Here is a 12928-nt window from a genome sequence, read left to right as displayed (position 1 = left end):
CATGGTCAGCACCAATGAGACAATATATTATCAGCTGTCTGTTATGGGTCGTCATTTGATGCGTTCCTGAATTCATTTGAAATGTGCGGATGGTTATAAACACAGAAATACAGAGTCTAGAACAGCGGTGACCAACCAGTCGATCGCGATCTCAAAGGCATTTCTAGTCGATCGCCAAACATTTCTGTAAAACACCCAACGATAAAGCCTTGTGTTCCTATTTTTTTTATTAGTCTCGGGCTGTTGGTGGTAGGTGCAGCCAATTCAGCTGCCCTGCGCGCCAGACAGGCAAACTGTTTCCATTTCATGTGTCTGAAGGTACAAACTCTGCCTTCCCGGTGGGCCTGGAGAAGAAATCAAGTGCACGATGCCTCCGCTGGCCAATCAGACTGCTCAGATGACCGAGTCTGCAGTAACGTAGGAGGCATAACACAGAACCCAAAATGGCTGAGCATGTGTGCCATCGTGCATAAATGTATTTTGTGCCCCCGCACCAAACTCGTGAGCTGGCCTGCAGAGACACCACCTTCACGTTTGACCAGCTGGAGGACCTGTCCATCCGGCTGGACAACCTGCTGGCTACTCGCGGACGTTCAGATTGGGGTGTAGTGGTTCCATCCCCCCGCACCACTGCTCCGATACCCATGGAGCTGGAAGGGGCGGTGCGCAGGGAGACCGGAGGGGGTTCCCGCTCGTGCACCATCTGTGGCTGCAGAGGTCACACTGCCGGTCGGTGCCGGGTTGGTTCCTCTAAGAATTGAGGCAGCAGGCAGGGCGCTCTGGCGTCACCCCAGGTTAGCCGGCACCTTTGTCGCCCAGAGCCCTCTGTTGCACAAATGTTTGTTTGTCTCTTTTCCTGAGTTTTCCCCGCATTCCCAGCATAAGGTGCTCGTCGATTCAGGTGCGGCTGGGAATTTCATTAATAGGGAGTTAGCCCATAGTTTAGTGATCCCAATTGCTCCCGTGGATGTGCCTTTCCCCGTTCACGCCTTAGATAGTCGACCATAAGGGTCAGGGATGATTAGGGAGGTCAACGCTCCTTTGGGCATGGTGATGCAGGGGGGTCACAAGGACAGAACTAGTATTTTCCTTATTGACTCTCCTGCGTTTCCCGTGGTGCTGGGCCTACCCTGGTTAGCTTGTCATAACCCCACTGTTTCTTAGCAACAGGGGGCTCTCACAGGGTGGTCGTGAGAGTGCTCGGGGAGGTGTTTAGGGTTTTCCGTTGGTGCTACTACGGTGGAAAGTCCAGACCAGGTCTCCACTCTGCGTATTCTCCCTGAATATGCCGATTTGGAGCTCGCCTTCTCCAAAAAGAAGGCGACTCAATTACCACCTCATCGACGGGGCGATTGTGCGATAGATCTCCTGGTAGACGCTGCACTTCCATTTACATTTACATTTAAGTCATTTAGCAGACGCTCTTATCCAGAGCGACTTACAAATGGGTGAATTCACCTTCTGACATCCAGTGGAACAGCCACTTTACAATAGTGCATCTAAATCATTAAGGGGGGTGAGAAGGATTACTTATCCTATCCTAGGTATTCCTTGAAGAGGTGGGGTTTCAGGTGTCTCCGGAAGGTGGTGATTGACTCCGCTGTCCTGGCGTCGTGAGGGAGTTTGTTCCACCATTGGGGGGCCAGAGCAGCGAACAGTTTTGACTGGGCTGAGCGGGAACTGTACTTCCTCAATGGTAGGGAGGCGAGCAGGCCAGAGGTGGATGAACGCAGTGCCCTTGCTTGGGTGTAGGGCCTGATCAGAGCCTGGAGGTACTTCCCAGGAGTCACGTGTATCCCCTCTCACAGGTGGAGACGGAGGCTATGGAAACATATGTCTCCGAATCCCTGCGTCAGGGGTACATTCGGTCCTCCACTTCACCCGCCTCCTCGAGTTTCTTTTTTGTGAAGAAGAAGGAGGGAGGTCTGCATCGGTGTATTGACTATCGGGGTCTGAATCAGATCACTGTGAGGTATAGTTACCCGCTACCGCTCATAGCCACAGCGATAGAGTCAATGCACGGGGCGCTTTTATTCACTAAACTAGATCTCAGAAGCGCTTATAACCTGGTGCGTATCCGAGAGGGAGACAAGTGGAAGATGGCTTTAGTACCACCTCAGGGCACTATGAGTACCTCATCATTTCGTACAGGTTGATGAATGCTCCATCAGTCTTCCAAGCCTTTGTAGACAAGATTTTCAGGGACCTGCATGGGCAGGGTGTATGGTGTATATTGATGACATTTTGATATACTCTGCTACACGCCGAGCATCTGTCCCTGGTGCTTAGGATGCTTGGTCGCCTGTTGAAGCAAGATCTGTACGTCATGGCTGAGAAGTGCTTGTTCTTTTAACAGTCTGTCACCTTCCTAGGGTATCGCATTTCCGCCTCAGGGGTGGAGATGAGGAGTGACCGCATTTCAGCCGTGCGTAATTGGCCGACTCCAACCACGGTAAAGGAGGTGCAGCAATTCTTAGGGTTTGCCAACTACTACCGGAGGTTCATACAGGGTTTTGGTCAGATAGCGGCTCCCATTACTTCACTGCTAAGAGGGGGCCCGGTGCGCTTGCAGTGGTCGGCTGAGGTGAACAGGGATTTTGGTCACCTGAAGGCTCTGTTTACCTCGGCTCCTGTGCTGGCCCATCCGGATCCCTCTTTGGCGTTCAGAGTGGAGGTGGATGCGTCCGAGGCTGGGATAGGAGCCGTGCTCTCTCAGCGCTCGGGTACGCCACCGAAGCTCCGCCCCTGTGCCTTCTTCTCGAAGAAGCTCAGCCCGGCGGAGTGAAACTATGATGTGGTGGACTGGGAGCTGTTGGCTGTCATCAAGGCCTTGAAGGTGTGGAGACATTGCCTTGAGGGGGCAAGAGGATATAGTGTCTGATCGGGGTCCCCAGTTCACGTCGAGGGTCTGGAGGGCGTTCATGGAACGTCTGGGGGTCTCGGTCAGCCTTACCTCAGGTTTTCACCCCGAGAGTAACGGGCAGGTGGAGAGAGTTAACCAGGATGTGGGTAGGTTTCTGAGGTCTTATTGCCGGGACTGGCCGGGGGAGTGGTCAGTGTTCGTGCTCTAGGCAGAGATGGCCCAGAACTCGCTCTGCCACTCCTCCACCAACCTCTCTCCTTTCCAGTGTGTACTGGGGTATCAGCCGTTTCTGGCTCCTTGGCATCAGAGTCAGACCCCCCCGGTTCCGGCGTGCGGAGGAAACATGGGACGCCGCCCATGTCCACCTTCAGCGCGCAGTGCTGCACCAGAAAGCCAGCGCAGACCTTCACCGCAGTGAGGCTCCGGTGATCGCACCGGGGGACCGGGTTTGGCTCTCGACCCTCCACCTGCCCTGTTGGAAGCTGGGTCCGCAGTTTGTGGGGCCCTTTAAAGTCCTGATGAGAGTGAACAAGCTTTGTTACAGCTTACAGTTTCCCCCGATTACCGCATTAACTCCTTGTTCCATGTGTCTCTCCTCAGGCTGGTGGTGGCTGGCCCTCTCCAGGAGTCTGAGGTGGGGGAGGTTCCTCCGCCCTCTGGACATTGAGGGGGCCCCGACGTACTCTGTTCGTTCCATAGTGGATTCGAGACGTCAGGCGAGGGACCTTCAGTACCTCGTGGACTGGGAGGGGTATGGTCCGGAGGAGAGATGCTGGGTTCCGGTGGAGGACGTGTTGGATCCTTCTATGCTGCGAGAGTTCCACCGTCTCCATCCGGATCGCCCTCCGGGTCGTCCCGAGGTTGGTGTCGGTGCGTTGCTGGAGCCGCGCGTCGGGGGGGGGGGGGCGCACTCTCCTGCGCCTGACTTCCCTTCCACCAGCATGCACCCATTACAAGTTAGTCAATAAATAAATGATTGAGACAATTGATGTATGGATGATTCATAGTGAAGACTGGGTTTGTGCAGATAATGGGTTCGTGCAGATAATCAACAATATACGATGTTTGGAATGAGACTAACGTGAGGTAAAGAATAATTAATTAATTAGAACTAATTGATCAGATATTAAAATATTCCTCGAAATTATATTGGGATAATCTGAAGATTTTCCTTGGTGCCCAGACATCCTAGTTAATTACATGTACATGATTAGTTTAATCACGTAATAATAATTACAGAGAATTGATTTGAGAATTGATAAAATAACAGTCTTCAGTTTAATGATGCCAAAGACACGACAAATAATTGAATAATATAGATTTCTAAATTTATTTTGCAACGCTCACCCACGCGACGCGAGTGGTGAAGCTATGACAAAATTGATACTGTGAGATTTCATAACGAATACAGCAAAGAGATGCTGTTTTTATGAGTGACTTCATGTTTAAGTTCTTACTCAGCCCTGTCAACACTTTTATAAGCCATAAAATGCACTTTCTTCCTATTTCCACTCAGCGCTACAACAAGCACTGCAGTAGTAATGAAGAGTAGGAAAGTGTATCTATAGGCTTGCATTGTTGTTATTAGTAGCGGCTTGGGTCTTTTTTAATATTGAGGAATATTTCACTTTCTCTGTTCATAGGAGTAACAACATGAATTTGTGCATGAGGCAGAAATAATGTGGTGCAACTCAAGTTCCGCCATCAGCTGGAAGACGGTGTCCCTTTTTGGTCAGTGTCAGTGGAGGAAAGGGAGAGCGGAGGGATGTTGAGAGACGGACCCTCAGTCTGCTGCTCTCTCCCTCCCTCCACTGAGACTGACCATCAGATGGAAGCACCATCAGCCCAGCAAAATGAGAAAAAAAAGCGAATTATTTAAATGTAGGCTCACTCAGCTGTGCCTCACAAGTAATACAACAATGAGTCTATTACCAGTGTGGTCATTTAGCCTACCTCAAATTTTGAAATATAATATTGAAAAATGACCCAAACCACAGTGCATTGGCAGATAAATTCAAGCTAAGCCAGTATGTGGTGATAATGTATTGGGCCTATAGGTTACTGAACAACTCTCATTGCTACAATACTGTTTTTAATTGGTTAATGTTGCTTACATTTTTTAAGTCAGGTTAATAAAAAATCAGAGCGGTAAGATCTCAGCATTTTGACTCAGAAAGTGATCTTGACTCAGAAAAGGTTGGTGACCACTGGTCTAGAAAATAAGAATGACAGCATCCCCCCTGCCAAAATGTCCATTTGCCATCAGGAATGATCAATAAACCATGGTCAAATCTGATTTAAAACGAGTGCACTATGTAGGGAATAAAGGTGCCATTTGGGACGGTCGATACATCTCCATTGTGTCGTCTGTCTTACCATGTATCTCTGTTTACGGCAGAAGCTGATGCAGTTCTGGACGGTGAGTTTGTTAGAGGTCTGACTGCTCCCTGTCAGGGTGGGAGGGTCACCACTGTCCTTAAAACAGCCCAGGTTACCAGGCACTACAGGAAACAGAGAGGAGAGCAGGGGGTTTAAACTATGTAGTTCAGCATGACATATGTTTCTAAACTGACAATCACACGCTGCATTTGGCATTTACTACAAATCCCATGATGCGTCTGTGTCTCACAGAGATCATATACTTCATACACGCACACCAGCACGAAATTAACATCATCACACTGGAATTCTCTGGCCTCTGTTTGAGATTTAGGAGGATGGGGGTGAGGGGGAGAGGGGGAGGAGGAGAAGGATGAGAGGGGGTGAGAAGGATGGGGGTGAGGGGGAGAGAAGTAGGAGTAGAAGGATGGGGGAGTGGGTTGCAGTGAGTGGGTGTTAGAATCTAGAGTATGTGCATTGTCTGGGCAAGCTAGTTTAGATCTAGCTGAGATATCTAGCTGAGATAGTGGGTAAAAGTCTACATGACAGAGCGGAGGAGGTCTCCTGAGGCTGAGGTCAAATAAGAGCTAAAGGTGATACACACAGCATCAGAATGGACACCTAGTAAAGTGATGCACACAGCGTCAGAATGGATATCTAGTAAAGTGATACACACAGCGTCAGAATGGACATCTAGTAAAGTGATACACACAGCATCAGAATGGACATCTAGTAAAGTGATACACAGCGTCAGAATGGATATCTAGTAAAGTGATACACAGCGTCAGAATGGACATCTAGTAAAGTGATACACACAGCGTCAGAATGGACACCTAGTAAAGTGATACACACAGCATCAGAATGGATATCTAGTAAAGTGATACACAGCGTCAGAATGGATATCTAGTAAAGTGATACACAGCGTCAGAATGGACATCTAGTAAAGTGATACACACAGCGTCAGAATGGATATCTAGTAAAGTGATACACACAGCGTCAGAATGGACATCTAGTAAAGTGATACACACAGCGTCAGAATGGACATCTAGTAAAGAGATACACACAGCGTCAGAATGGACACCTAGTAAAGAGATACACACAGCGTCAGAATGGACATCTAGTAAAGTGATACACACAGCGTCAGAATGGACATCTAGTAAAGTGATACAATATGGATGAACTACAAAAGTCCAATTCTGACGACATGGCCCGAGCTGACAAGAGAAGCTGCCACTGTCCTGGAGGGCGTTGGGTTGTAAGCAAAAAGGCAACTGTCTGTTCTCTAAACACTTTGTATGTAAGAAATACTACGCTGTAATTAAGCACTGAAAACTGTGTGATGAATGAACCCATATTTGAGGAAAAACAACTACCCTCAAGACTGGACTAAAACATCCAATAGGCTACAGAATGCTTTGTTTTATTATGGTTCAAATTATAATACTTTAATTTAATTTCTATGTTCTAGGGGTGAAATATATTAGAGAGAACCTATACAATATCAAACTCATTTCTAACCCAAAGCTATTGTCTCAAATAGGAATTGTGTCATCCAACTGTAGGCCAGAACAAAGCCTATTATAGAGAGGGGGAGGGCAGAGAGAGGGGGGCAGATTGGGAGACAGCGAAAGGAGAGAGAGAGAGAGACAGACAGACAGACAGACAGACAGACAGACAGACAGACAGACAGACAGACAGACAGACTAGGCGGCTCTATTTGACTGTCAGGCCTAGTTTAAGAGACAACCCTTTGATATGACAGTTTAAAAACAACCCGAGGTGCTAACCAAGCAAATTCTACAACAATATCTGCATTAGCTTTAGCCTCCTAGCTAACCACAAACACCTGACTGCTGAATGAGACTTGTGTAAACCTTGATAACTTTCCATTGAAATAGGAAAATCAAACATATAAACTTGAATGTACTGTTCACATGCAGTAATAATGTGAGGGTTTAATACATCTCTACAGTAACATGTTAGAGAGAGAATGACATCAAACTCTGACACACAGAGTTCTAGAGAGTTCAGAGAGTTCTAGAACAGATGCTTGAAGACATCTTGTTAGCACACGTTCACTGGTGCATGCTGGATGTTAAGACCTAAAACCTAGGGACTACAGCATGTGTTATTTTGAGAGAGAGAGAGAGAGAGAGAGAGATGCCTCAGATGGTGTTAGCGTAAGGATGAAAGACGAACAGGACAAGCTGCAAAAGGCCAGCATTGAGCGTTCACTAACCAAGTTTACATCCCAAATGGCACCCTATACCCTATATAGTGCACTACTTTAGACAAGAGCCCTATTCCCTATATAGTGCACTACTTTATAACAGAGCCCTAATCCCTATATAGTGCACTACTTTAAACCAGAGCCCTATTCCCTATATAGTGCACTACTTTAGACCATAGCACTGGTTAAAAATGTTACACTATATAGGGAATAGGGTAACATTTGGAACATACCCCAAATGTCCTGGTCCAACACAGGGCAGTTCTCTCTCTACACCCCATGTCTCGCCCACGCTTTTAATATACTCTGCTTCACAGAAACATGGCTCTCTCGAGATATACTGTCTGACTCTGTAAAGCCAGTTGGGTTCTCAGTACATCGCGCTGACAGGAACAAACATCTCTCCGGGAAGCAGAAGGGTGGAGGTATACGTTTTATGATTAACGACTTATGGTGTATCTGTGATAACATGCAGGAACTCAAGTCCTTCTGTGCACCCGACCCCCCCCCCCCCCCAAATGGATACCATGACGGCCCTCAAAGTACTTCACTGGACTAGGCTGCATTTATTGATTGAAGCTGAGGATTTTAACAAAGCAAATTGTAGGAAAAGGCTCCCGAAATTCTATTGATTGTTGTACTTGCCCTGCTAAAACTCTCGACCATTGTTATACTACCTTCACAAAGCAATCAAGCTGGCTAAACTTCGCTATAGGGACAAAGTTGAGTCCACGTTTAACGGTTCATACACGAGTCCTGGACTTCCTGACGGGTCAACCCCAGGTGGTGAAGGTAGGAACAACACCTCCTCTTCACTGATCCTCGACACTGGGGCCCCACAAGGGTGCATGCTCAGCCCCCTCCTGTACTCCCTGTTCACCCAAAACCGCAATGCTCTCCAGAGGGTAGTGAGGTCTGCCCAACGCATTAACGGAGGCAAACTTCATGCCCACCTCGACACCTACAGCACCCGATGCCATAGGAAGGCCAAAAAGCTCATTAGGGACATCGACCACCCAAGCCACTGCCAGCCAGCCCTCCTGTCTTCCTCTCCTCTATAAATCACCAGCCCTCCTGTCTTCCTCTCCTCTCCTCTATAAATCACCAGCCCTCCTGTCTTCCTCTCCTCTCCTCTATAAATCACCAGCCCTCCTGTCTTCCTCTCCTCTATAAATCACCAGCCCTCCTGTCTTCCTCTCCTCTATAAATCACCAGCCCTCCTGTCTTCCTCTCCTCTATAAATCACCAGCCCTCCTGTCTTCCTCTCCTCTATAAATCACCAGCCCTCCTGTCTTCCTCTCCTCTATAAATCACCAGCCCTCCTGTCTTCCTCTCCTCTATAAATCACCAGCCCTCCTGTCTTCCTCTCCTCTATAAATCACCAGCCCTCCTGTCTTCCTCTCCTCTATAAATCACCAGCCCTCCTGTCTTCCTCTCCTCTATAAATCACCAGCCCTCCTGTCTTCCTCTCCTCTATAAATCACCAGCCCTCCTGTCTTCCTCTCCTCTATAAATCACCAGCCCTCCTGTCTTCCTCTCCTCTATAAATCACCAGCCCTCCTGTCTTCCTCTCCTCTATAAATCACCAGCCCTCCTGTCTTCCTCTCCTCTATAAATCACCAGCCATCCTGTCTTCCTCTCCTCTATAAATCACCAGCCCTCCTGTCTTCCTCTCCTCTATAAATCACCAGCCCTCCTGTATTCCTCTCCTCTATACATCACCAGCCCTCCTGTCTTCCTCTCCTCTCCTCTATAAATCACCAGCCCTCCTGTTTTCCTCTCCTCTCCTCTATAAATCACCAGCCCTCCTGTCTTCCTCTCCTCTATAAATCACCAGCCCTCCTGTCTTCCTCTCCTCTCCTCTATAAATCACCAGCCCTCCTGTCTTCCTCTCCTCTATAAATCACCAGCCCTCCTGTCTTCCTCTCCTCTCCTCTATAAATCACCAGCCCTCCTGTTTTCCTCTCCTCTCCTCTATACATCACCAGCCCTCCTGTTTTCCTCTCCTCTCCTCTATAAATCACCAGCCCTCCTGTTTTCCTCTCCTCTATAAATCACCAGCCCTCCTGTCTTCCTCTCCTCTCCTCTATAAATCACCAGCCCTCCTGTTTTCCTCTCCTCTCCTCTATACATCACCAGCCCTCCTGTTTTCCTCTCCTCTCCTCTATAAATCACCAGCCCTCCTGTCTTCCTCTCCTCTCCTCTATAAATCACCAGCCCTCCTGTTTTCCTCTCCTCTCCTCTATAAATCACCAGCCCTCCTGTCTTCCTCTCCTCTCCTCTATAAATCACCAGCCCTCCTGTCTTCCTCTCCTCTCCTCTATAAATCACCAGCCCTCCTGTTTTCCTCTCCTCTCCTCTATAAATCACCAGCCCTCCTGTCTTCCTCTCCTCTATAAATCACCAGCCCTCCTGTCTTCCTCTCCTCTATAAATCACCAGCCCTCCTGTCTTCCTCTCCTCTCCTCTATACATCACCAGCCCTCCTGTCTTCCTCTCCTCTATACATCACCAGCCCACATGTCTTCCTCTCCTCTATAAATCACCAGCCCTCCTGTCTTCCTCTCCTCTCCTCTATAAATCACCAGCTCTCCTCTATAAATCACCAGCCATGTTAAACACCCTCTCGGTTTTATGAGCAGATTAATACCTCTGTCTGGCTCATTTAGCGCAGCACAGACAGACACACACACACACACACACACACACACACACACACACACACACACACACACACACACACACACACACACACACACACACACACACACACACACACACACACACACACACACGCAGCACGGCAGACTGGAAGGATTTGGAGAGAGATTAAGTGGCGAGTTAAAGACAACATGACTGTAATCGTGATATTTGTAGTTTTGACTAGAAACTTTCCAGAGAAAGGCAGGCAGAGGTTGGGGCATGAGGTTATTAGCCTAGTATTCTTCCACTCACACTAACATGACATGATGCATTGCAATGCAGACAAAGCAACAACAACTGACACAACGATTGAGTTCCGGGGTGTCTGTCTGTCTGTCTGTCTGTCTGTCTGTCTGTCTGTTTGTCTGTCTGTCTGTCTGTAGCAGGGTAAGACACACCTCTGGAGAAAGGACAGACAATATAATTAAAGCAGGCCTAAATACAAAAAGGGACCGGCAAGATTAATCAACATGATCTACATCAAGCAGACGATCTTATCCAAAGCGACTTACAGGAGCAATTATCAATTATAATTAATTTTCTTTCTCTCTCTCTCTCTCTCTCTCTCTCTCTCTCTGTCTCTCTCTCTCTCTCTCACTCTCCCCCCCCACCCCCCACATTCTACGCCCATAACACACTGCCATGAGTATTTATACAGGAGAAAAAGAGCAAAAGAGAGAGAGAAAGACATTTGTAATTTGCTCCCGAGTGACGCAGTGGTCTAAGACACAGCATCTCAGTGCAAGAGCCGTCACTGCAATCCCTGGTTCAAATCCAGGCTGCATCACATCTGGCCGTGATTGGGAGTCCCATAGGGCGGTGCACAATTGGCCCAGCGTTGTCTGGGTTTGGCAGGTGTAGGCCGTCACTGTAAATACGAATCTGTTCTTATTAACTGACTTGCCTAGTTAAATAAAGGTTCAATAAAACTTGCTTTGGCAATGTTAACATATGTTTCCCATGCCAATAAAACCATTGAGTTGAATTGAGCGGGAGAGATAAAGCAAAATGAGAGAGAGAGAGAGAGAGAGAGAGGTTTCACTGTAATAGTGAAGGTGTAAACTTGGCAGTAGAAAACCTAAACAGTATATTTGACCTCTCAGCTTCCCTATCAAATCAAAACATTTCAAGAAGACGACCTAAGAAAATGAACAACGACAAATGGGTTGATGAAGAATACAAAAACCTAATAAATACAAAAACCTGATAAACCACTTCTCCAATCTTTTTGGCTCTATAACAAAGAATAAACAGTAAATACATGATCAATTACACATCTTAGAATCAGCTATTAAAGATGACAAGAACCCACTGGATCCACCAATTACTTTGAATGAACTACAGAACAAAATACAAACTCTCCAACCCAAAAAAGGCCTGTGTGGTTGATGGTATCCTCAATGAAATTATAAAATATACGGACCACAAATTCCAATTTGCTATAAATCAAATCAAATACTCAAACTATCTAACTAACCCTCAGCTCTGGCACCAAAGACTGATCACCCCAAATCACAAAAGTGGAGACAAATTTGACCCCAATAACTATCGGGGGATATGCGTCAACAACCTTGGGAAAATGATCATTAACAGCAGACTCGTACATTTCCTCAGTGAAAACAATGTACTGAGCAAATTTCAAATGGCCTTTTTACCAAATTACCGTACGAAAGACCACGTCGTCACCCTGCACACCCTAATTGACAAACAAACAAAGCAAACCAAAGCCAAAGTCTTCTCATGCTTTGTTGATTTAAAAAAAAATAGACTCAATTTGGCATAAGGATCTGCTATACAAATTGATGGAAAGTGGTGTTGGGGGAAAAGCATACAACATTATAAAATCCATGTACACATACAACAAGTGTGTGTTTAAAATTGGAAAAAAACAACACTTTTTTTTCCACAGGACCGTGGGATGAGACAGGGATTCAGCATAAGCCCCATGCTCTTCAACATATATATCAACGAATTGGCAAGGGCACTAGAACAGTCTGCAGCATCCGGCCTCACCCTACTAGAATCTGAAGTCAAATGTCTGCTGTTTGCTGATGATCTGGTGCTTCTGTCACAAACCAAGGAGGGCCTACAGCAGCACCTAGATCTTCTGCACGGATTCTGTAAGACCTGGGCCCTGACAGAAAATCTCATTAAGACAAAAAATAATGGTGTTCCCAAAAAGTTCCAGTTGCCAGGACCACAAATACAAATTCTATCTAGACACCGTTGCCGTAGAGCACACAAAAAACAATGCATACCTCGGCCTAAAGATCAGCACCACAGGTGACTTCCACAAAGCTGTGAACGAGCAGAGAGACAAGGCAAGAAGGGCCTTCTCTGCCATCAAAAGGAACATAAAATTCATCATACCAATTGGGATCTGGCTAAAAATACATGAATACGTTATAGAACCCATTGCCCTTCATGGCTGTGAATTCTGGGGTCTGCTCACCAACCAAGAATTCACAAAATGGGACAAACACCAAATATCCCCAGTGTACAACTTAAAACACCAAATAATGCATGCAGAGCAGAATTAGGCCGATACCCGCTAATTATCAAAATCCAGAAAAGAGCCATTCAATTCTACAACCACCTACAAGGAAGCAATTCCCACACCTTCCATAACAAAGCCATCACCTACAGAGAAATTAACCTGGAGAAGAGCCCCGTAAGCAAGCTGGTCTTGAGGCTCTGTTCAAAAACACAAACAGTCTAGAAGAAAAAGAAACGCACACCTATAAAGACGAGGTG

The 12928-nt window shown here is 46.9% G+C and overlaps 1 protein-coding gene across 2 annotated transcripts in view; it reads right to left on the bottom strand.

The window, feature by feature from the left end:
• Nucleotides 1-12928, bottom strand: part of LOC135513784 (kremen protein 1-like) — a 128865-nt gene that overhangs the window by 18133 nt on the left and 97804 nt on the right. For both annotated transcript variants that reach the window (XM_064936710.1, XM_064936711.1), the window contains exon 4: nucleotides 5240-5364. In XM_064936710.1, the coding sequence (XP_064792782.1) occupies nucleotides 5240-5364 (125 nt within the window). The remainder of the gene's footprint in view (nucleotides 1-5239; nucleotides 5365-12928) is intronic.

This window comes from Oncorhynchus masou, chromosome 25 (assembly GCF_036934945.1).
Source record: "Oncorhynchus masou masou isolate Uvic2021 chromosome 25, UVic_Omas_1.1, whole genome shotgun sequence".
Classification (NCBI taxonomy): Eukaryota; Metazoa; Chordata; class Actinopteri; order Salmoniformes; family Salmonidae; genus Oncorhynchus; species Oncorhynchus masou.
The sequence above is the reverse complement of the archived record's forward strand: the minus strand, read 5'-3'. Positions and strand labels throughout refer to the sequence as shown.